General features: G+C 39.7%; 1 protein-coding gene across 1 annotated transcript in view; it reads right to left on the bottom strand.

Annotated features, from left to right (window-relative positions):
- Positions 1 to 26,593, bottom strand: part of XYLT1 (xylosyltransferase 1) — a 123,759-nt gene that overhangs the window by 16,720 nt on the left and 80,446 nt on the right. The window contains exons 3-6 of the mRNA XM_089502826.1: positions 23,714 to 23,886; positions 23,006 to 23,208; positions 7,822 to 7,902; positions 806 to 1,022 (exon numbers count right to left, since the gene is read on the bottom strand). Of these exons, the coding sequence (XP_089358952.1) occupies positions 806 to 1,022; positions 7,822 to 7,902; positions 23,006 to 23,208; positions 23,714 to 23,886 (674 nt within the window). The remainder of the gene's footprint in view (positions 1 to 805; positions 1,023 to 7,821; positions 7,903 to 23,005; positions 23,209 to 23,713; positions 23,887 to 26,593) is intronic.

Genomic DNA, 26,593 nt, shown 5'->3' with positions numbered 1-26,593 from the left:
TTTATTTTACTTTCTTTTGGATATTCAAAGAATGCACAATAAATTAAAGTCATAAAGTACTATAACATACATCATTTTTTACTAGGGCTGTCAGGGACATTCATCTGTGCTGTGGTCGCTTGGTCGCGTAACGTAATGAAAGCCTAGTTAATCATCACTTGAATGTATGATCCCTTAGTTTTAGGGTGAAAATATGATCTCAACTTTTGTTTTTCTAATTTAAAAGGAAAATAAAATTGTGCCTGTCATTCGGCACTAACCCCCTAAAGATTTCTAAAGAAAAATAATATAGTCCACAGAATGAGAAATAGGACATGGAATTCTAGGGTGGAGAAAACCTGAATCTATAGATAAATAGCAAACAATTCTACTTAAATTATTTAATAATTCCTGACAATTCAATGAATTTGGATTTTTTTCCAAATTAAGGTTAAAGTTATAGAGGCATGTATCCTCACTCAAGCGAAGCAAAAAATACCCAATTATCAACTGCCCTGTGTCAATCAAGTAATATGTAACTTTCCCATTAAAATTAAATGAAAACTAATAGGAACTGTAGGCTGTACGAATCCGGCCAAACGAGAATTACTTATTCTAGTTAAATTAACAACATTGTAACACAAACTGAGAACTGTTCCGCTTTGCTAAGAAAACAAGCTTGCTCATCTCTATACTGTTCTCTACTAGAGTAGAATTAACCACAGAGATTGTTGAAATGGTGCCATCCTCTACATACAAATCAATTATACGGCATGGCTAAGGATGTAAACATCCATTGTTTTTCGAGAAATGATGTTAAACATACCTCAGCCGGAAGCAGCGTATAAGAATAGAATCTTTTCATCTTTGTAACCAGATCATCATTGGAATAAGTCACATATTCCACAAATTTCCTGTTGAGCAGGAACCAGTCAGAACCACCATCCACAGTAATACCTTCGGGGATCTTCCTGTCCCCAAGACGCCACATGTGTGTGTCACACTCCAAAAAAAGCCTGTCCAGGCCCTGTTTTCTGATAAATCTACAGGAAGAAGAGAAAGAGAAAAAACAGAAGCGTAAGACGGTTTAATTAAAAGGGTACTGCGATCCGTTAATGGCTGAGTGCACCTAGAACGTGAATTCCGGGTACAGAACCACAAGTTATTGGTTAATGCAGTCTTGGGGTAAGACGGAGTGGGGTTCGCTCTAAATATATAACGGAGTATTGGAAATATTTAGTTTCATTTGTTGAGATTGAGATTTTGACCACTTTAGTAGCCCTTTGTGTTGAAGGCCGCTACGATTTATATATCTTCATTTTCTCTCCACATGATTAGAAATTATACACAAACCCTACCTATAAACAATATAGGTGCCACGTTTTTCATATAGAAAGCAGGTGGAACAAAGCCATGGGGTGTACCCTATATATCGTGGACTTCTGCTATGCCCAAAGGATACGGTTGGGATGGTAGCATCAGTAAAGAATTGTCATGAAGTTAGGAGCATACTTGGAAATGTCCAAGCCTAGTCTACCTATACCTCTCCATGTGTGGGGCAGGGCTATTAGTAATAGTATTTGTTTAGCCACATTTTGTCACTTGCTGGTACAACCCCAGACCTTACAGATCCTAAATATGGGGGGAAAAAACAATGCTTTTGGGAATAAAGAGGATTTAACAGCAATACTCTCACTCACATTACACAAATGTAAGGCACAGTTTACATGATCAGTATATGAAATATCCATCTCTAGGAACTGAAAACAAACATTGTCAGTAGCTACTATTATCATGGAACAAGGAGAGAAATAAACAAAATACATAACATTCTTACTCAGAAATAAAATAAGGCATGATTGACAGGTAAATAGCGTAGCGGTTACGTAAACTTACCATAATTGTTGTTCGCGCATTACCACTGGCACTGAAGCAAATATAACTTTAGTTTTAAATAGGTAGGCTCATAAGTCACAAATCGTAGCAAAAGAGAGCAGGATGAATCAAAGTGGCTTTTAATGCCACCAGCAGAATTTCAGGCAATAATGGATAATTTTAGAGTAGCTGCTTCGTAATTACGATTATAATGATATGTACTTATCTGCGCACGCTAGAAAGTGAAATTACTTATAATTTCTGTTTGCGTTTGTCCCTTTTCTGTTTGAAATCGTTACTTTCAATTTATTGCACTTTGAAGACAAAACAGGGCATTTCCAGGGTACAAAACCCAGTTTATAATGGAGAAGATGTCATTTTAATGGTTTGCTTATTGGTTATATATTTTTTATTATACTTACAACAAATACATATATATATATATATATATATATATATATATATATATATATATATATATATATATATATATATATATAGTTATTTCTTCTCACGTCACATCTATTGTGAAGTTATGATCTGGTGGCATATGGTCTGGTTACACTCTTGTACTGTCCTTTTATTGTAATTAACCCCTTGGCGGGTTTCCTGTATTGTTTGAAGCTCTGTTAGTTCTCCCACAATAAAAAAAAAAAAAATGTAAAACAGGAAACAGTTTAACGTTTAATATAATAAGAGAGAGCTTCAGTACATAAGGGGTAGGTAGGAGGTGTTATTAGGGCATCTGCCTGTCAAGGATTTGGCCGGTGTACTAGATGGGCAGTCGCGGCCCGGGGAACATTATCCACAAGAGGTATAATTTCCTGCATACGTAAGAGAGCAAGAGGAATAAATATTTCAGAAGATCCATTAGAGGCTCACAGTAAATCACTTGTAAACCTGGTCTTACAAACCTTCACTAATATCCAAGTAAAATGTGTTCTCTATCAGTCTCATTGATACGGGTAATCTGTGGTTTTCTCCTGATCTGGGTATTTTATTTCTTTGTATCAAGGGAGATATATATATATATATATAAAATTTTATAGTACATATGTATTTATATTCTATAAGTCAAAAACGGTACTCAAAATATTTTCTTATATGAAATTCTATAGAGGGTTGAATCTTCTTATAGGTAGTCCTACGTATTTTTTTTAATCCATTTTAAGCCAGGAGCTTCAAGAACTTCTCTACTCTGTTCCACCCAAATCAGCTATTTTTGGTAATATATTTACAAAGTCTTTTTTCCCCCCCAAAAAGTCTCTTTTCTATAACGTACAGCGATCATGTTGTATCCTCATTTATTTGCATATTGTCTCCGATTCCCATTCGACTTCTCATCCTCCTCACAATAATGAAACACAATAGAAGCTTAGGTATTATACTGGCCTAAGTGCCTTTGGTTCTGTTGAATTCATTTAAATGCGACTTTGCAAGAAGTCTAAGGTTCATTCTTATTTTGGACAATGTACTAAAACACTGTTGTTTGTAGCTGAAGAATGCAAGAAGCTAACGTATCATTTAGCTGGGATGGATTTCTAGGAACAGATTTCTAGCGATTTGCCGTTGTAACAGAGCTTCCATTATAATGCTAATTAAAGACTAAATATGCGTTGAGATCAACTGGAAAACTGGGCATTGACTTGAAGTAGCCAGAGACTGAAGACGCATATTGAAAATAACAATTTCCAATAACCCACTAGACACTGAATCAGTTACTGATTACAATGCTTACTGAATGAGCCAAGGGCTGATCCCCTGCCCGCGGACACCTTTTTCCCTTACACAAAACCGCTGACATTTCAGGCACCCAAATTGGGACTCCTGTGTTGGGGATGTGATCAGAGGCAAGGAGGGTAAAGTGCAGCAGTAGGCAGGATTGGGTGCATCGGTGGGTGAGGGCAGAGGGATGATCACCAGTCCTTTCTAACAAAAGATCCACCTTGTGGCACTCCGCTTCAGTGAGTCCTATATCCTTTTTATTATCTACATACACATAACCTTAAAAAATACCTCCGGATGGACAAAGAGGAACACTTTTGTTTTAGGGGGATGTGATTGGACCCGTGACTAGGACACAGGAATTTACTGAGACTATGTGATTTTTGACCTATTATGTATTTCAATAAATTAGTGATTATATAAAAGAATGAGGTATTTTTCAGAATTTAATTTATAAACCTGTTTTTGGCTCTTTCTATACACATTATTGTGAGTTTTAGGGCTGTGCTACCACAAACATTCCAAGAACTTTGAAGATAGGAAAAAAGACGGAGGGGTTTGGGTCAAAAAGGGACACTTGGCGGGTATGTTAGTAGAACTTTGCAGCCCACAGCTTTGTATTATTCAGATGCTCTATGTAAACTCTCTCTTTTCCTGTATATCTTGGTGAATATCCTCTTCCATTGCAGGAAAAATCTCACTAATTGGACTGACTTTTAAACAGATAATGCACTAAATATCGCACTCGCAGGAGCCATTACAGTTATAATTAAACTTAATTACAGATAATTTCATATTTACAATACTCACAGATGTTACATAAAAAGAGTTCTGCCATAAAGAAAAGCTTTTATTTTGACTCTGTCCAGCTTTAAAAACGCTCTGCGGAAATAGAAGCGATATTACAGAAAGTGGAATGGTAAAAATACATTAAACTTAAAGGGGGAAATTAGCATAAATAAAAGAGCGCTCTCACAGTAGGTGCTGCTGGAATGCTAGTTTCCAAGGAAATATGCCTGTCTTGGAAAATATTAATTTTATTTCAGAGCAGAACTTTAAATAGGCACTTGGTGGCCCCATCTACTAGAAAGTTTTACTAGAAACTTTGTGGCCTTGATTTCTCTTATGCTCCCTGCACGGGGATGGATGCCTTATAACGTTTAGGATTGCTGAACCCCTAGCTCCCAGAAGGACGTTCTCTGCTTCCCACTAGACCACTGTCTGGGTTTGCAGCTGCACTCCTTGGATGACATCTTTCTCCTCCACCATCACCACCTAAAGACACAATCTACCCACGTCAGCTGTGAGTTTCCCCATGCAAGGCTCAACTTCCCCTGACCACGTATAGCCAACACTAGACCTTATAGGAAGACTAAGCTGCTATGTTGGCAAGGGGTACAGCCATGATGTTTATCCTATATGGACAAAAGAACTGCATGCAGAAGAAAGGCACTGGACCCATAATTCATAAAAGAAAGGGTCTGTCTAGCGTTATGGGCGCTGGTGAGCTGTCCACTGACTCCTAAGCTATGGATGAACTTAACAGTTAATGTTAAGGGTGCAAAAATACTATCACCTTCTCTATATTACTACACCTAGGAACGTTCCTCTTTCTCCAGGCAGGGGGGCAGTCTTTAGCCATGTCTGCTCCCTGGACACTTGTCTGGAGCTAGTCCCTCCCCAGGCATGAATGACTAACTCGTCCACCTCTCAAAGCCACGTCCTCAGAAGAGGGAGAACTCCAAGTATCCTATCCTAGACAGCTCCCAGGTAGGTCTATCACCCTAGACAAGGGCTAGTAGAAATGTTTATAAGGGTGTATTTTTTATAGGCAATCGTTGAATTTTTATCTTAATAAATAATATGGTTTACATGTATTCCCAGGGTGTGATTGGCTAGTTCCTGGTTATTTCACAGTCATCTGAGATTAGTATTCAACATGCCTTTGATATTTCATGTTCCATTCATAGTTCTGTCTGACTTGGCGAAGCATATTTACAAAGCATTAATTGCAAAGGCAACAATCTACCCATTTCGATGCCTCTTGTTATTCTGCACCTGGCTTTTAAGTAGAAATATGGCCCAAGACCTATAATCATTCTCCTGTATTTCTATGTAAACCTGCTGATGAGACTGGAAATCTGTCCAAGAGCTTTGCCCATTTTACGCTCCACTTTTAGAAAGCATTAGATTTAGGACAATTAAAGATGAAACAAGACACATTTGATGATATTGCACTTTATATGACCCATCAATGTGTCATGATCATCCTAACTCCTAATAGATTTTTATAATCACAGAGGTGCATTCACAAGAAAGCAATTTCCAACGCCTTTTCAACTCGTGCTAATTTGGAAGTTTATTGTTATTTTCCTCATTAACACAAGACGATATTGCAGGTAACTAGGGACCTGTAACACATCATGATTATTGTAATACAAATGAGAAAAAAATCCTTTTTTTTTCTCATGTACAATATGTTAACCCCCCCCCCAAATCTAAAAGTCTTACACTTTTTTAAATAAGGGATCATTATATATACACAAGGTTTTCTTTTTTCCATATATACAAGTAGGATTTGCAGAACTGTAAAGGGAGTTTTTTTAAACCACAAGACGCAGTTTAAAAGATAGTCTTTTTTGGTTCGCTTTTAAAAAAAATCCGGGATTTCACGTACTTTGAATGACTGAATACTGTGAACAGACAAGGAATATCAGTATACCAACTGACCCACGTGAGTCTCTCTGCACGAAGCACCCTTTTCACCATTATATTCCATTTATCTATTCTCTAAAATATTTAGAGTGCTGCTCTTTGCAAACCACTATCTGGTTATAAAAATGGATGGGCTCTGTGGGAGAAAGAAGTGTTAAATGAATATAACACATCCAATCTGAATGAAAAAGCAAGGTGTGTGTGAGAGAGCGTGAGAGAGTGTGTGTGAGAGAGCGTGAGAGAGTGTGTGAGAGAGTGTGTGAGTGTGTGTGTGAGAGAGTGAGAGAGTGTGTGAGTGTGTGTGTGAGAGAGAGTGAGAGAGAGTGTGTGAGAGTGTGTGAGAGAGAGTGTGTGAGAGAGTGTGTGAGAGAGAGTGTGTGAGAGAGTGTGTGTGAGAGAGTGTGTGAGAGAGTGTGTGAGAGAGTGTGTGAGAGAGTGTGTGAGAGAGTGTGTGAGAGAGTGTGTGAGAGAGTGTGTGAGAGAGTGTGTGAGAGTGTGTGTGAGAGTGTGTGTGAGAGTGTGTGTGAGAGTGTGTGAGAGAGTGTGTGAGAGAGTGTGTGAGAGAGTGTGTGAGAGAGTGTGTGAGAGAGTGTGTGAGAGAGTGTGTGAGAGAGTGTGTGAGAGAGTGTGTGAGAGAGTGTGTGAGAGTGTGTGAGAGAGAGTGAGAGAGAGAGTGTGTGAGAGAGTGTGTGTGAGAGAGAGTGAGAGAGAGTGTGTGAGAGAGAGTGTGTGAGAGAGAGTGTGTGAGAGAGTGTGTGAGAGAGAGTGTGTGAGAGAGTGTGTGTGAGAGAGTGTGTGAGAGAGTGTGTGAGAGAGTGTGTGAGAGAGTGTGTGAGAGAGTGTGTGAGAGAGTGTGTGAGAGAGTGTGTGAGAGAGTGTGTGTGAGAGTGTGTGTGAGAGTGTGTGTGAGAGTGTGTGAGAGAGTGTGTGAGAGAGTGTGTGAGAGTGTGTGTGAGAGAGTGTGTGAGAGAGAGTGTGTGAGAGAGTGTGTGAGAGAGAGTGTGTGAGAGAGTGTGTGAGAGAGTGTGTGAGAGAGAGTGTGAGAGAGTGTGTGAGAGAGTGTGTGTGAGAGAGTGTGTGAGAGAGTGTGTGAGAGAGTGTGTGAGAGAGTGTGTGAGAGAGTGTGTGAGAGTGTGTGAGAGAGTGTGTGAGAGAGTGTGTGAGAGAGTGTGTGAGAGAGTGTGTGAGAGAGTGTGTGAGAGTGTGTGTGAGAGTGTGTGTGAGAGTGTTCACTATATTGCCACATTGGTAGTGCAATGGTCATTATACGTGGCATACCCCAGAAGGGTAAGAAGCAAATCACTTGCATTTGAAAGAGAAAACAATTAAATCACAATAAGCATGGGGTAATGCTTCACAGAGCAATTAAAACAAGCAACATATACTGGTAATAACAGCAGTGGATCATTACTGTAATTACCAATATATTCAGTATCTATAAAAGCCTGCTGGTGGGAATTGAAGGCATTGAAAATAATCAATTTAAACAGATACTATACACAGAACATCATATTAAAACATAGATACCTTGCGTTATCCCTGCCGTGTGACTTCAGAAAGTTCATGTCTCGATACCTTGAGAGGAATGCAACCAGCTGGTCATTTGTCCTGCCAAAAAAACATAAGGAAAATATAAGGAACATGATTCCATGGCCGACACAAAAAGTGCATTAAATCAAACGGTGATGGGGTGGAAATACGTCCAGACAGAAAGGAACATCTCCCCACTCTAAATATAATATATATGCTTAGTATGAATAAGGACAAGGTATTATGGGCTAAGGCTTAAAAGAGACTCCAGAAAGAATGTTTATTAAAGTATTTTGTAATGATGATAAGGACATGAGGGTTTTATTAGACCCCTGGACGTCACACCAGAGTGTGAAGTGGCAAGCAAGAGATGTATTTGGCTAAACTCATCTCCTGAAAGCCAAGGAGCTGGGAATGAGGACAGGCAAAGAGGCAAATGGATGATAGGATTCTGCTGAATACTTCTTCGTGTTTCAGTGGAGAAATATTAATTCATCATAATCATTAAAATTAATACGATGGATGGAGTATCACTTTAAGATATAGAGGTCCGCTTACTGTACTAAGCTGCAGGTCTACAAGACTCTAGCTGAACCTGCCAAAATCCTTTGGTAATTCGGGACCCTGTCAATGGCCAACTCTTATGCTCAGCAGTAAGAACTTTACACAGCAGAGTTTGATATTGTGGTGTAAAGAAGTTCAGCTTAAAACTAGATTTCTGAACAGGACATACTTAGCATTAGAAATGTGTGGTCTGACAAATGATGCGTATATATAAACTTTTAGATTTCTTGCAAACATACGAGACATCTCTCACAATTTTTTATGGCGTGCCAAATGGTGGGAGATGTGCTTTCAAACATCTATATGCAGACAGGTGCAGTTGAGTTTAGCGGGAGGATGATATGCTAATGCAAACATCACCCCTCAAGAGGATTCCAAACTATTTATAATCATTGGTAGGGTTTTCAAATGGAGGTTTTAATCAGACCCTTGACTGCAGTATCTAGTAGTCTGTACCTTGACTTTCTTTGCCATTCAGATATATAAATCTCACTTTCTCCCTTTTCTAATCCCTTTGAGAGCAAGGAGTAAGGTTGCAGAAGTTATTGGACATCCTAGGAGCCCGGCGGCAGCTTTGCAGCAGCTCCTTTCTCAATTCCTATGGTTACACCATTGGTGCATTGACACATCTATTGTTGGAGGCTTGCATAAAGGCAATGGACATATATTGAAGGACTGTTGGACTTCACCCCAAGAAGGAGTATAAGACTTCATCACAATAATGTTAATTTCAAGAACTCAAGTATTACAATGTGATTAACAGCACATAAGGCAGATCCTGAGACTTTTGATTGCATTGTGCCAAGACAGGTCACTCTGGACATCAAAGTCCTTACATCTGACTCAAGAAGGGAAATATTCTAGAACACATCCTTTCCAAGATGTTAACCAACAGCATTGTCCTCAGAAGAACACAAGTTTTTACATATGTGTCGCACATCGAACATTTCATACCGTTAAAATGTTTTCCAAACCTTTAAAAATATGTCCGCCTAATCTTTTTCTTGACTTTGTTCGAACCAAGAGCTATAATTTGGCTGTAAATAACTCGCAGTAGTCAGTTGTTTGTTATAATAAAAATTCTCTGGCTTTACATTTTTACAGTAGTTTGGAGGAAAACATATTGTGGTTTCTGATAAACCAAGGGTGGGAATATAAATATCATTTGAGAAAAGCAGTAAGAAAATTATATTTCAGTTCATTATTTTGAGAGAGAGAGTGCACAAACAAATGAGTCAGAGAAATCATTGCTCATTTCTCACTCTGAGCTTCTCCTTTTACAGTAAAATCACGGAAAATGAGGAAAAAAATACTCCGAAGGAGGTATCTGTTAGTAAAAAGTACACCCCCTAATTAAAGTTAATTTGAGAATCTTCTCAGAGTATATACGCATTAGAACATTTTGCTTCTGTTCAAGGTATATTTTCATTACATTACTGAATATGGTCCATTTTAATACAACATTTTTATTCAACAGAACCGGAGGGCATATTTCAACGCGTTACAGGTAAAGCGAGACACTAACTTTGAGGAGGTCTTCATTAACGATACCAAAGGGCAGGACATTACCAAGACTTGTTATGTGGCCTTGTGATCTATGACAACTATGTATGCACCACAAATCTCTACATCTCTTCTGTGGCCACCTTGTAAGCTGAGCACTACAAGGAGGTTCTTCAGGTAAAGTGAGAAGGTGGCCAAAGCTCTGGTGGTAGAAAATATTCCCCCGCCTCTTGCCCCACACCCCAATACTGATGTGATGGATTTGGTCCCCTGAAAAGTTGGGAGTATGTAACCAAGCCCGAAATCCCTTCTGAGGGGGTCGCTTTGGCATACAAGGTGGAGCCAACCAAAGCTAGAACCTCAGTTTGATTCTTATTGATCAATATACTGTTTTAATTTAAAACCTTGGCATAAAAATGAGGACTGCATTCTCACAGACTTACAAGTAAAAACCAAGGATCTGGGTGGACAAATTGTACCAGTGGAGGGCGAGACATATTAAAAGGGACACATATAGTTAACATGTGTATTGGGTCCTTTTGCTTGGACCCCAATGCATTTATGTAAAAAATTTGTATGTTTTTTTGATTTCCCTTTCCTTTTTTTTCTCAAATGCATGTTAACCATCCATGGAGAACGACATAGCCGAAATTCCCCCCTAAGCTGATGACTCGAGAGAACCAGGACCCTCTTTCCATGTTCAATCATGTAAATGTTAATTCCTTCCAGGGTCAAGCTCTTTAGCTCCATTTGGAAACCAGAGGGGGAAAAACTCTTTCTCTGTATAGTAAGCTGTGCAGATTTTCACATTTGCTACTTCAGTGATTCTGTATCTCAGTGAGATGAATGGACATTTAGTGAATCCTTCCACATGAAATCATTTCAATAGCTAACTTCTAAGAGTGCCATCCGACGCACGCAAAGATGCAATTTAGTCAACTAAAAACAGGGTGATGGCTCAAAAAGCATGTCCTTGTCTTGGTTTTAGGGAATATCATTAAAAAAAATACATCTTTAGTACATGACGATTGCTCAGAATCCTTTAAACTACACCTGCAGATCTATCTTTCTGCACAAATAGTGGAGTTTAGGCAAAATTGTGTGTTAAATATATTATTTAACACAAAAATAGGGCTGGAATAATCCTTTAAATTTCACTGACTGGATTCTAAATTCTTAAGGATTTTATCCAGTGCCAACAACGCATTTAAGTAGTCCTCACTGTCTGACATAGAACCCGGTCTTTTAGGGAAACCAGGATTAGACTGACACCCACACGCATGTTCTTTATACATTAGGTTTTAACAATAAGCACGAAACAATATCACCACACCAACACTAAATAAAAAAATAGTAATAGTTTTACAAAAACGTGCCTTTGTGTGTGAGCATGTGTGTGTGTGTACGCATGTGTGTGAGCGCGTGCGTATGCACGTGTGTGTGTGTGTGGATTCTGTACTCAAATACAAGCAGAATATCCTATTTATTTACAGGTAAGCGTGGTTAGTAAATCTAAAACAGTAATGGTTATAGATTTGGTGCTAAAAAGTAATGAAATTTTATCAATCTCACCCCAGGAGAGGAAAACCGGTGTGTGTGTCTGCTTGCAAACATGTTATATGTTATCAGTAAAGCACCGAGTACCCATACAGCTTCAATAATTCCGAGCATTAAGCAATGAATGGCTTCAGAGACTGGAACACGCATTCTCTCCCGCTTCATGGTGCCGGGCAGAGGGGTGAATAATTTGCAAATATCTTAGGCCCATGGAGAGAGAGAGAGGGTCAGACATCTATAGACACTGGGGGGCAGGTAGAGGTGTAAACACACACACACACTGGGGGGGGGGGCTGCAAAGGGGACAAGAAAACTGAAATAAGGACTGGAAAAGATAAGTGATCTAAGAAAAAAAATCCTGATGGCGCCCCCTGTGGTGGGCAAACATCCATCTACCTGCTGTGCATTGAGACTGCTTTGGTTAACTTACTAAGTTCCAGGATATTAGTCGAGACCAAAAAGTGCTTATGATGCCTTTAAAATAGGTACCTAAACTCTTATTAATTATGCACATAGTATAAATGCTTTAATAAGTATTTATATAAGGCAGACACCATTATTGACAGCTTTAAAGCCCCGTGTAAGTCCGTGCTAATTGCGTTAACATATTTTGACAGCATATAGTTATAGCGGAGTGACTCCAACTCCCATGACGCTAGAAGCCTAAAAGAAAGTGTGTGCTCCAAACTAGCTACCCAGCTTTCATCAATCAATTATGAAAGTTATTAGTGCATTAAATTACAAAACACAATGTATTGAAATCGCCTCCAAATATTTTTAGCACCAGCGGTTACCGTGTGGGATCCGAGTGGGATTTCTTCCGCACGGCCTCTCAGATGACCAAGATGCTGCCAACGCCGTCTTTTACAGATTCCATTCAATACACTGTCTCAAAGAGCTCAGCATTCGATAAGCATGTCTTATAGAATAACATAGGAAGGCATCTCATTTAACCCAAACTAAATAACAAAGATCCAATCGTGAAAAGGCCGCTCTGTTTGCGGCTTGGATATATTTGCACTTCAAAACCTAAGCACAAAAGGGCAAAACTCATTAAAGACTAATGTCTGTCTGGCTTGGATAATATCCACCTTTCATTCTCCAGCACTTATCGCCAGTTCTTACTGCCCGCTTTAGCATAGAATATCTATCCCCTATTCTGGAGTTATCTCCCCATCTCCATGCCCCATCTTTGAAAGGCTGTAGGAATCATTCAATAAGCAACTCTAGGAAAATAGCAAAAGCAAGATATTAACGGGGGGGGGGGGTAATCATACAAATCACCGGCCCATCAGCCATTTGTACAATGCGGCCCTTGGGAGAGCCAATCCACTTCAATCAAATGAGTGGACTAAATGAAAACAGTAATTAGACAAACCACGCAAAAATAAATAATTAATACGGCTGCTTACTTAAAAAAAAAAAAAAAAAAAAAGGAAAAAAACAGATAAAAGGCCTTTTGTAATACAGCTAAATGAATCCGTAAAGACAATTATTACAATATACTGAATTAGCAAGCGGAAGGTTAGGAAAGTAAAGTATTCACTTTAAAAACAGTTTTATAAAAAAAAAAAAAAAAAAGAATGAGCTCTGCTCACTAATTCCAGGGCAGGAGTCCAAATCTCCATTTCCGCGGTTTAGGGAGTGAGAAGCCGCACCACTCTGTTCAGATTTACCGGCATATGAGAAATAGTCGGTGGTGCTAAGAGATGAACTTGCAGACAACCGCCAGCTCCTAGGTGCTTTATTTAATCTCAGAAATGCAAACCGTGCCATTTATCTATGTCACCGCTTCTTCAGAACGCTGCTGATGGCGGCTGGAATGACTGATAAAGCATAAAGGTTACCCAATGTGATTTCAAATGTACTTCATACGCTTTCTGCTAATCTGGATCACGTGATGCGGAACTTCTATACCGCCAGTAAGACTGAGTAACCTACTCGTGAGAACAGAAGAGACCGAAGTAGAGACTGTCAGCCTAATAATGCAGACATTCTGTCTTCCCCCATGTTAAACAAATTGCACCCTGTAATTATATATGTTTGGGATACAAAAATGACAGCTTATTCACTTATAATTCTTATTCTGTAGTAAAACACATAATACAGACACACAAAATAGTATAAAAATACTAGTCACCATAGCAGCAGGGGCAACGAGGGCTAATGAGGCAAAAGCCCGTAGTCTTATGGAAAGCATTGGAAAAAGGAGATGCTAGAATATGTGGATAGGATAATGTATCCGAATGGAGTGTGCGTGTATTGTGGGGACTGTCTACGCACCAAGAGGGTTAGTATTTAGTAATTACCACATTCTATTCCAATAGGGTGAGTCACAAACCCCGGGCCGCTGGTGTAACTTGGGGACTGGGATGGAAACAACTGGTCGAGAGTCTGGGCTCAAGCCCTGGATGGTGGGCCTTGCAACATCCCTACTCAAAAGTACGGCAATGAAACCACAAGATGAGTCTGTTAGTTAAGGGTCGCCTTCCTGGAATCATTTCTGGAGCTCTCATGCCTTTAAAAAATACATTTCTAGATTTATATTTCATGCTGAACCAGAAACCTGCTCATGTTGGACAACTTTACAATTTTGTTTGCTTTTGAACGCGTTGAAAATCATCGAACCGGTCGCAAGTCAGAATACAGCTCAACAAACGCGTGAGCAATGACTGTGATGGGTCCTTTTAGATATAATCACACCGGCGACACAAAACATGTCACACAAAATCTCAGTTTACTTTTCAGGCGTCTGTCAGCTTCTAGGGTTATTTCCAGGATGGGACAGGAGTCGGCGAAGGGTGGTGGGATCAGAAGATCAACAGCTGGAGGGCCAGGGGTCGGTAACGGAGCTTGTTGTGGGTAGTTGTACAGCGTAACATGATACTAATTAACGAAACATGCCAAAGAAACGATCCGACTGGTGAAACACAGAAGAAGCGACATTCATTTTTAATATTCTACATGTCAGCCGCGTTAGACTCTCCTCCTCTTTAAATGGAGCATACAAACAGTTGAAACTAGGTCACAAACTATTTTTAAATCCCATACAAGAGCATTTCTGCGGCGGCTGCTGCCACTCGCGGAGTTTTGTGGCAAACCCTCATCAGGTTTGAGATGTTTAGGTAGAATTTAATGGGTAAGCGATATCTCTGGGCGTACATCACTCAGCACATTAATAAAATAGGCTCTGACTTTCATTACCCTACGCGGAACATCACATCGTTTTAATCCTGTAACCGTAGAAGAAGGTCTGCAAGCTGTCTAGGGGAAGTCTGCAGAGTGTGCAGAACTGGAATATGCACAATAGGCGCCGAAAACAATCCCTTTGGTTAGCAAAGCCTTTTATTTTAGACTGGCAGGAGGCAGCCCGCAGAACAGTAACCCTCTGGTGAGCGTGCAGGGACGCTGTACTCAACAAAATCGAGTGGCCATAATGGAAAGAATAAATTGGAGCAGATAAAAGATGTCGTACAAACCTACGTACAGCAAAAAAAAATAAAAAATATATTAGCGTTTGTAATACATATCGTAAAAGGCACAAACAATGACTTTCTTAGAACCGTATATGTCTACCCAGCAAGCTTTCCTTTTCTCAGGATCTGTGAAAAACCCTGCAGATACTTCTCAGACTTATTATTATATTATGGATATTCTATCTATTAAGCGTCTTAATTCCCCTAAATTAGTTAAATGCATTGCATATATAATATCAGGTCAATATAGTCATTTTTTTCATATGTGAAGGTTTGACCACACTGTTAGAACCATGTGTTCCTGCATCACAGCTGTAAACACAGGCTACGTAAACTCGTTTCTAGATTGCGGGACCGTTTCTAGATTGCGGGACCGTTTCTAGGTTCTGGATTGCGGGCCCGGCTCTGGATTGCGGGCCCGGCTCTGGATTGCGGGCCCGGCTCTGGATTGCGGGCCCGGCTCTGGATTGCGGGACCGGCTCTGGATTGCGGGACCGGCTCTGGATTGCGGGACCGGCTCTGGATTGCGGGACCGGCTCTAGATTGCGGGACCGGCTCTAGATTGCGGGCCCGGCTCTAGATTGCGGGACCGGCTCTGGATTGCGGGACCGGCTCTGGATTGCGGGACCGGCTCTAGATTGCGGGACCGGCTCTAGATTGCGGGACTGTGTTTTTCTTCCCCCGAAATCATAATTATTTTATGTACTGTTTCTTATGCCCGGTTTACCGACTGTACACCGCGGTGGAATATGATGGAGCTACATAAATAATAACGTTCCATCTAAATAGCAAAGCACGTTGGCATTGACCTATGAGTGGGCTTCTGATTAAGATAAAACCACGTGCTACGTTTCAAGGTTACCGTAAATGATTTTGTAACACGTTTAATCCTCGTTGCTTGGACCTGTTTGGCGTTTGAATCAGTAATAGAATGAATACTCCGCATTCCACGGTCACTTTTTCATATCTATATTTGATTTAATGAGCCTGTCTCTTCAGATCTCGCATTTGCTGGGTCAATATGCTACGTTTAAGTAAGATGAATGCCATCTAAGAACAATCAGATTTGTTCATGGACTTCAAAAACAGCTATCCATGTACATTTAACGTAATAAAATTCCAACAGCATTACTGGTTTCGTGGACACACAATGCAAATACATGATCGCTTTTTATTTTTTTTCATGGATTGCAAGTGAAAAACGGAAGAAAAGATATTACAGATCACTGATTTCTTGGATCCATTTAACTGCCAGGACCCATTTCTTATACAACTAAATTTAATTTCTTAATCTCCAAATGAACTCGTTTTAACATGTATAGAAGTGTGCATGTATGTAACTTTTTTAGCACCCTTAAAACGCTGCTTATAAGGAGGTGCCACATATGGAGACTACTTTAAGATATAAAAAAAAAATTGAAACCAGATTTGGCCCATCTAGTCCACCCATTTTTCCTGATGTGTTGACCCAGACCTTACCCAGTCCTTGGTCTTGTCTTAGATTTAGGACAGCTTTCCGTGCCATGCATGTTTAAATTCCCTCACTGTATTAGCCTCTACTGCTGGCTGGTGGCCCTCCATGAAAACATGTGAAAATAACCAGAAAATAACCAGAAACAAACTTTATGCTTAAATGTTGTAGTGTATGTGCGTTTTTTTCTTCCAGAGCCTCCAAGGTGTGCTGGAGCTACCATACTCATCTATAATTACACTTTATTAAAGAACACATAGAAGCTTCAATGCGACTGTAATAGCACCAGGATTATAAACGAAAAAGAAGAAAAGAACAGATGAAGACTCATAATGGGTTCTCTATTACTCCGTACAGGCATGTTCTACGTCCAGGCAATGAATACAGCCAATTAGTGGGCTACACCGAACACATAGGCACTCATTCAGAAGGTGAAAAAATACAACTTAATATTTATGACATTTTTTAAAGCAAAAACATAATGATGGATTCATCTGAGAAAGTTGAGGCTCCCATCCAAGCTTTAGGGGTATGCCTTGACTTTCTAATGTGGGTGGATCTCCCTATTTTGCTTAAAATAAATGTTCAGTTTTATTCATTAATGTCCAGAAAGTCACGGTGTTTCTAATTCTTGGCTGCTGAAGCGATAAAGGCTGCCAACAATGTTCTTTCTACCTGTGGCATTAAAAGAAGATGGCCTCTGTCCCCGTGCTACTGCGATTTTAAGTTAAACACGTCATCATGCTGTAAAAGGTTCATGTAATGTATGCACCGCGCTAGACTAAAAAGTCAATGCACCCAAGGGACCCTAACTATTAAATACATTAAACTTACAGAATGGTCATTCAAGCACGGTGTGCCAAAAGGGAGGAGTGGGGGAGGAGAACAAACATTCCAGTACACATAAACTTCACAGGGAGAGCTATATTATATATATATATATATATATATATATATATATATATATATATATATATATATATATCTATATCTATATTACACACACTACTGTTCAAAAGTTTGGGGTCACTTTCATGGAAAACAAGGACATCTCTACTGGTGTAAAATAATTGCTAAAAGGTTTTAAACATCTTCACTGTTTTTTTTTTAATCCATTTGGTAATGGCCAAAATCTGCTCATACCACGCATTTAATGAAAATGTTGTAATGTGTTTCTTATACTATGAATGACAGGGTGCAGAAACTACCCCAAATATCGGATGAGGAGGCAAAAGGTCCTTAAAACCTTTCTGCTAACAAAACTTTTAATCTAAAACAATGCATGGATGTGCTGGATTTGGGTTTCACTTGCACCCAATTTGTTGTTATTATTATTATTTTTATATATATTATTTTTTTTGCCCTCCACTGTCCATTTTTTTTAAATTGTAAACATACATTATTCTCATATTAATATGTGCTACAATATGATGTAATAGAGAAAGGAAACGGAGCTGCATTTTTCCAGGAATGGACAAACCGCGTATAGAACAATTATAGTGCTGTACCACCGCTTATTTTACTATAAGTTAAAAAAAGGCTCTAATTAGGGAGGTTATTTTCCGCCGCTTCAAAATAAGCTAAAAAAGCGGGGGGGGGGGGGAGCACAGTAACGAAGAAAAGAAGCTGTTCTTCCTTAGTTTCTAAACCATAACAAATCCAAGGTAAAGTTGGCGGAGGAACTGACAACGAATTATCACATCAGCAATAAATCTAGCTACAAAAGCAACATTTTCCACTACAAGTCTGATCACAGCTTTCAAAAGTTATATCTCTGTAAATTAAAAGGATGAGGTTAGACATCTGTTTACTTCATATGGTTATTTATTTTAAGACCGACAAGGACAAAAACAATGCATAAAAAAAACCTTAAGGCTGTAGCGCCAACAGATGTCCCATCCTAAAGTTACTACTTTCTACTCAAATTAGATAATGCAAAATTCTCTAATGACTGAATTATGGATTGTATATAACGCACATAAAAACAATGAAAAAATGAGAGGAAAAAGTAGCAAACATTCATATATTCTGCCATATGGAATAGCCGGGTACTGGTAAATTGGCCACAGTGCGGTGAAAAAGAATTTATCATGTGGAAGAGTAAGAGAAGGTCCTATACCTGGGAACTCTCGAGTTTGACCTGGAGTCTCGGGGTCAAGAGATATGTCTTTGGGTCTCCTGGTCACTTTCATTTTTTTCCAGGCAGGGGAGAAGCATTTGGACGCACCAACTGCCTACCCATTTACTGCCCACTTAAGACTGTCTGGGGCTATGCAGGGCTACCTTCACCCCCCCCCCTCCAAGCCAATTCTCTAGAAAAAGGAGAGCTCCATGTAGCATACCCTGGGTAGCTCTCAGGTATGGTTGAACCCCAGACAACGTAGACGTGATTGCATTGGGCTGCTACCACAAAACAAAGGACAGCAGATGGGTTCATCATCCAGTATCCACTACCCCATCCACAAAATAAGGGGCTCCTTAATGCCCAATGCAGTTTTATACAAGAACTGTAGTGCCTTTAATGGGTACGGCTCAAGAATCGCAAAGGTGGCTTGCATCAGATGCAGTCGGCTCATCAGATGCAGTTTGACAACTTCTAGCCAGCTACCTGTTGGTTATCCCTATTGTCCCATACCTCCCAACAGTCCCAATTTTCGGGCATGGGCCTGTTGAAGAGATCCTCTGACCAGGGCGGTGAGATGAAAAAGCGATGGAGATCTGTTCCGCTTAACACAGACCTTCTATGCAGATCCCACATTGGATAAAATGGAAAAAGTATTTTTTCTTTACATTTTTTACATGCATTGCAGTAAATGCAGCTGTGCAGACTGACTTCAGCAACGACATTACTCCGGCCATGATGAATTCTATTTAAAACAATACCCCCCTGGACTGCTCTTTATGTATGCATTTTAAAGCAGGGAGCAGACATTGACTTTGCAATAAATACAGGAATATACATTAGTAGATGGACAGTAATTAGACTGCGTAAGAAATGTTCTGAATGCCCTATAAAGATCCTCTCTCAGCAATAAAATCAAGCAGCATTTCGTATCGACTTAGTGGCACGGCCACTTAAAATGAGAATATTAGGTCACTGTATTAAAGAAGCTGATGGGCTATTCTAACACGTGAACACCGGTTTAACTGCAGAATTTTCTCGCGTTACCTCTTAAAAGTCAGGACGCACGATCCTTAGCTTGTTCCCGGTCAGACAAACCAATCAATTTTATAGAAGTGTGCGATTCTGCACGGTGATGCGCTAGAATGATGGTTCTGGGGTCAATTGCTCTTAAACGCGAGCCATTATTTGATGGACCTTTACTATCCATGCGCAGCTCCTCTGCCGCTAACCGATGATGCTATATTTCATCAGCAGCGATCATTAACACTACGGGGGAAATCACTCTATGGTCATTTTAGGAGCTCGATGAAAAGTCTTTCTCAAGATAGGTCAACGACAGGGTTAGATAATTAGGTATAATAATTTTTTTTTATATTTGAAGAACTAGCATATTATTGGGATTCTGAGTGAGAGACGTTGGCACTTTAGGCTCTTGTCCAGAACATAAAGACGACTTTTATTGGATGCCCTCCATCCAGACGCCTGGCTAGCCATGTCCAATAAAGGGCAATCAAGCTGTTTTTTGGTGCCTTGTTGTATTCACTATGGATAAAGGCAATGGTTAAGTAGGGTCACAAGTAGGGCAGTTGCGAATTTGAGCCTCTTGTGAAGCCAGAAAGTGAGTAACTAAAGAAGCTTTATTTTACAGAGAGGGTGGTATATAAGCAGAACAGCCCACCAGCAGAGGAGGTAGAGGTTATTTAAACATGCATCCTGGATTTAAGACAAGGAGTGATTAAGATTAGGCAGAATAGATGGACCCAATGATTCTTACTTGCCGTCAAATTCTATGTTTCTATTTCTGTGTGTGAAATTCAATTAGATTTCAAAACAAGCTTTAATCCCGGTCCAGATCACAGTAAAGTAGATCTGTATTGATGGCAGCATTCGTTAAATTGTATTTTTTATTCTGAAATGTTTGTTTCCTATTACTGTGCTTCTTTCACCAATTACACGGCGTGTTTAGTCAGAGGACATGCTTTGCTCTACAAAACATTTACATGCTAAATCAAGACTCGGTAAGATCCATTTGAAATAAAAGAAGCCTGCGAAGAGCGTACGTCCCGCTACTTAGGTCATTTTATAATGATATTTAAAGGGACACTCCAGCCATTCTATGCATTTTAACGCATATGATAGATGCGCTTCCCTTCGAGCAGCCTATCAGTGGCAAGACCATGGAGGAGAAGGGCAGCTGCTGCAGCAGAGCTACAGCTTCTGGGTCAGGTAAGTGCTTTAAGGTTTCATTTTTTCCCCATGGGATCTATAGGAAAACACAGTCAAAAAGTAGACCTTTGAACGCTGGTGGGATGAGCAATACATTATTGTGAATTGAGCAATGCTTAACCAGGCCCGAATAATGACTCTACAATTGCTATTGAAAGGTAGATCAATAGGAGGCAGCTAACTAACCCTATCAATATACATATCATGTCAGCAAATCAATTAAATTATTATTTATAACACTGACATGTTTGTGCTTGAGTAGAATTTGGCAATTAAGATTAATATGGAAGGAAAATTGTCAGACAGATTAGCTATCATGTTTACTAACCCGGTTGCCTATTGCAGCATGCTCCCTATCGATTAACACCGCGTCCGGCACTCGACGCTTGTTGGGGTTTGTTAAGGAGACGCGTCGTACGCACTTTAATGTACATGGCAATGGTGTGGTACGTTAAATTTTTCACGCGTAAGCTCTTTAAGCACCTGTTTCTGTCAAATTGTCAAATTGTTATGTTATATACTACTTGTTATGTCCTGTCTACCCATTGTACAGCGCTACGGAAAATGATGGCGCTATATGAAACAATAATAATGTGGTTCCCCTTGCAAATGCATCAAGGGATTCTGCAGAACCCCTATAGGGGTTGAATGATGCATATTAAAGCGCTTATACAGTACTTTAATATGCTTTTCTCATTACTGTCCCCCGTGCACAGGCAGACTTCCTCCATATTTATCTGCCATGCAGGACATGGGCTCGGCTGGACACATCATCGATACGTGGTCTACATACCATCAGTAAGCTCCATCATGCGCACAGAAAGCACTCCTATTGATTGCAAATGGGAGCAGTCTTGTGCCACTGATTTAAGGTGAATTAAGGTGTTCTTTGGGCAGCTCTGAAGCTGCAGCTTCTTCATAAGGTAAGTATTTTACTTTCTTTTTATTTTTTAAACAATATACTCACAAATTAGCTAAATATACATTACATTTGGTCCCTTTAAACCTCAGGCCCTGGCACCGCAGGCGAGCACCTCCTTCGTCTTGCTTGCGTTCTTGCTATTTTTTTTTCTGTACAGACATCCTTATTTAAAAACAGACTGCTTCCCAAAAGTCTATTTTAGGTCACCATACAACTTGCGCTCGGTTTCTTTGTTTAAGTAATTGAACACTGACAGACACATCCCGGGTACACAGCAGCAATTTCCGTGTTTGTTGCTTCAACGACTTCAAGCAATTGATGTTGGAAGTATTTCACATTTTGCGATATTATAAATTTCATCAGAGTAGAAAACCAACACACCATAAAAATAATTATATTATGTGTTTCCATGTATTGGTTTGTGTACTTGTAGAAATATATTATTTAGTTATCACTTTTTATTTTATATAAAAGAGCCTATATATATATATATATATATATATACACATATATATATATATATACACACATATATATATATATATACACACACACACACACACACACACACACACACACAAAATCTGATTTCCAACTAAATGTGTAAATATTAACCTTAGGTTAACCATAGCGACACTTCTATTATGTTTTTCCTTTGTTAAACTAAACAGATTTAATAAATATATGTTAAAAACGTAATTACAACCAAGTGCATTAAAGTGTAGATTTTAGCCTGATTATTAAATTACATTTTCTTTTTTGACCCACTATTTGGGATTTCTCATATTTTTATGGATGACCAATTCTGTAAGAGTGTTTGTGTCCCTATAATATAATATAGGGACACAAACACAGGGCAATTGTTTTCTTCTATTTAAACATATCTGAAAACCCCAAAAAGTGAACACTCAGACTTGCATTAACTCCAGAGTCTGTTCGTCCTCCAGTTTAAAGATTAGTGGCAGAAATCCAGATAATAACATCAAAAAATAAATAGGCTGAGTAGCATTCTTCAGCCGAATGGACCCTTCCAAAGACCCTGACGAGTCTCTGGGGCTCAGCAGGACTCACACGTTTATGATGTTTTGGTGAAGCAATGTATTCATCAAACAAGTTGTTTTACAATGAAGAAGTCCATTGTCATAGATAAACATGACTCAACCTGCAGAATATACTTCCCAGTAAAAGATTTCACAAACTAGAGAGAGGGATGCCCTGTCCTGCACTGCCACCTTTCATATCAGGCCATCCCAAGTCAGAAGGACCCTTGTATCAACGAACATTCCCTTCAACCTTAGTTAAAACGGAGACAAAATGTATAAACCTTATAGATTTACCTGACTGGATAATCAGCAGCACTGAGATTGATGAAGAAATCCCAGGACCAGTCGGACATCTCCAGGAGGTCCCTCATACTCTGTAGGTAAGTGGATAGCAGGCTTGCTCCTCCCCAGATGGTGGCCATTCTCCAAGAGCTCACACGGACATTGGGGTACTGACTGGCAAACTGGACCACTTGTCTGTGCAGATAATTGGACCTCTGTTCGAAAAGAAAAATGGATATTACATGATTCATTCAAAAAAGGTCTTGAAATTCCACATAATTAGAGATAACGTCCCCTAACAACACTCTGGAGACTCAGCTAGGCAAGTTGCGCATGTCACAAAACATGATAACACGGATTGGTTATAAACCATCTTTATATTCAGAACACTGAATTGATGACGATAAAAAAATAAAATCTACATAATTATGCCCCTGTCTGGATTCTAAACCCAAGAAATGACGTTTATTTCCTACAACGCAACTTTCTTTGTATAGTACAGGAAAGACGGAGATCATTTCAACTAAGAGCATGCAGACCGGTCCCTATTACATTCTGAAAACAAACAGATTTGCAACAAGTGGAAAGACAGCAGATCATAAACAGGCAGAAAGACGGCAGGTCCCATGCAAGCAGAAAAACAACAAAACATCCCAGGCAAGCAGAAAAGGCGAGGGGAAAAACATGGACAAACAGGTCCTCAGTCTGTAAATCGTTTACCTTGTCACAATGGATATAGTAATAATGGTCCTTATGATAAATTGCTTTGAACATGCGCTGCAACTGTCTGGATGCCCTGCCATGGACAACCAAAACAAAGGCAATCTTTACAGGATTAGATGCCATGTACTCCATCGAGTCTTCATCCCACTGCACGTTGTTGTTTGCCTTCCCTGTTTGCCAAAACATAAAGCACAAAACGAGGACGGTTACAAAATTCACACATTTAGAGCTCGTTTAGATTTAAGAGACTGATAACTGCAGGGTTTTTTTGGTCTCATTGTGTCACATAAATTGCTATTAAGGAAAAGTGACATTAACCTCTGTATCCAAGCAATCACTGTCAGATGTACAGATGTAGCAAACATCCTCTGGCGCATGTTAAAGTTATATGCTTAATGCATCAGCGGCTCCAGCCTGTGCTAACAATGCTCTTGTGAAGAGAGGGAGGCTGTGACGTTCCGTCGGGCGCATTAACATTTTCTACATCTGGAAGACCTTCAAGCGTCATATTTCTAACAGCTGATAGGAATAATGGAGCAGGGTGAGGAGCTGAACATCAACTCACTTAAGGATATAAGACACAAAGAGCGAAGATAATTATGAAGTTGCCGAGAACGTGGTCTACAACATTTAGTACGTGGCTGGAAAAGTCTCAATTCGGTAAAGTTAATGAACCGCGTGGCACGTGCATGTTACTATCATGTAACATATTCGCGTTCGATGGGTCTGCCCTTTATCTGGCGCAGCCAATATTCAGGACAGTAGGATAATTATGTTTTCGGCTGTATTTGTTGTTCACTAAAGCTTGGTTGTACCAAAATTGGGATGAGGATTAAAGCCTTTGGTGAATCTATTGTCCATTGATCTAGTCATACTTCTGTTGCGTTGACCCCACTGGAGTAACACAAACTAGTGGAGCTGCCCTAACTTACAAAACATGTCACTTATTACATGTGACATCAGTTATCCGTTTACAATGACGCAAATTAATACAATCACTTCATGCATGACATTAGTTCCGGCTTCAGAGGGGAGGGAGGGTAACATTATACCTCGGGTGGACCCAATTTATGGTCAAATTAGAATCAAAAGATCTTGAGTCTGTCATTGCCTCTCAAGTTCAATTGTTGCTATACATGTCTTTCTAGTGGTGATGTCATGTGCGGAAATCCACCGGGAACATGTCTGTATAATTACATATTAGGGCAGTTTTAATCAATCATTGATCAATAAGCCTAAAGAAACAGAATGGGCACAGTAGCAAATGGCAAGATCGCACTAAACTTCTACAACCCTCCAGGGAGAACAGAACATTCCAAGTCCGGAGGAAAGCTTGGCTGCATCTATTTATTCTAAAGCAACTAGCCCTCAGGAAAAAAAGACATCAATAAAATACAATATAAATAAATTTAGATTTCTGATGATCTCATTCGCTTATGTACCAATTCTGTTTGATACCCCATGATTTATTACAACTGGATTTGGGATGTGAGCATTTTGCCCGTGTGTTGACTCTGCACATCTCATTACACATTGTTTTAAAACATTATATTGCCCCGGGGACATTATTTAGACAACTGTCTTAATAGACAACCAGTAGCCTATTAAATAAGAAGTACTAATTGGCACCCCTACCGGAATACTACCTTTCCCGTGTGGCTGATGAGATTGGGGGTTGGGTTCGGTACACATTGCATTGAGATTGTATATAAGTTCTGTGTGTTTGTAATAAAGAGAGTTCTTCTTGGTTTACTACGAATGGTGGTCTGGATGATCCGTGGATAGCTGAGTGCGATCCGTATGAGGGACTGACTGGTGATTCCTCAGCCCTCAAACAGGGGGACCCAGCCTTGGTTACGGTGACCCTGTAACAGTAAGGTACACCAAAAAATGTCTCTTATTTGAAATAATTTTAAAGGGGCTCTTTGTTGTCCCTTACAAAGTGAGATTTGCACAGGTATTCCCTCTAGGTATGACAGGCAGCTAATCAAGTTGGACTAGAAAGAGAGCTTGGCGTTCATAAGTAGCATTCAAATGCCTGGGGGCACACGAGATCCATACAAATCTGATGACGTCCACCATCAAACTTTGCATACCTTCCATTAAGTGCAATCCCTGCCATGACATATGACATTACTAAGAACACAGCCTGTCCCTTTTTATTGTACAAGACATGTAGTCTGTTAACATACTAGGCATGTTTTGGAAATTCCTCCCAGAACAATTACACTTGCCCCAAAGGGAAGGACAATTAAGCGTTCTATTACAAGAGGTCCAAGAGGTCTCAAAGTCTCTTTGCTTAGAATGTAGAAATTTGTTCCTACAAGTGGCGCCAAGTGCCCCTGACCCTCAGGAGCATTATTAGCATTAGTACCTCAAACAGATAGAATAAACACAATCTGTGAACAAAGCTTTATGGGTTAAAGGCCCAAAGCTATTTAGATGCTCAAAATTGTTCCACATATTCTGCTTAATTTTTCAACCCAGTCATGCGGCTATTTGCTAAACTGCTAAAGAATGCTAAATATCAAATACACACTGAAGCGAAGACTTGCAAACGTGTCCACTGTTTAATGGGGCAGTCATGACTAATATTCCGTCTCTGGATCAATGAAGAAAACTATGGTTGAATGTTAACAGACTAATGTGCTTTAAAAGAAATATAACCCTTAAAAGGTACAGTAATGTCTAACGTAACGCACGGGTCAACAGTGGTGAATTCTGGTTGGGAGCAGCCATAGGCCTGAACTAGATCAGCACTCCAGCTCGTACGACTTCCATCCACCCCACTGTCATCTCTTCTGAGTGCATACAATGTCACAGCTCGGCATTCCACATCTTAAATACACACATATTGGACATATACTATTGAGGCCA

The sequence above is a fragment of the Sceloporus occidentalis genome, unplaced genomic scaffold, assembly GCF_023333645.1.
Source record: "Sceloporus occidentalis isolate IW3139 unplaced genomic scaffold, rSceOcc1.0.p SCAF_213, whole genome shotgun sequence".
NCBI classification, from domain to species: domain Eukaryota; kingdom Metazoa; phylum Chordata; class Lepidosauria; order Squamata; family Phrynosomatidae; genus Sceloporus; species Sceloporus occidentalis.
The sequence above is the reverse complement of the archived record's forward strand: the minus strand, read 5'-3'. Positions and strand labels throughout refer to the sequence as shown.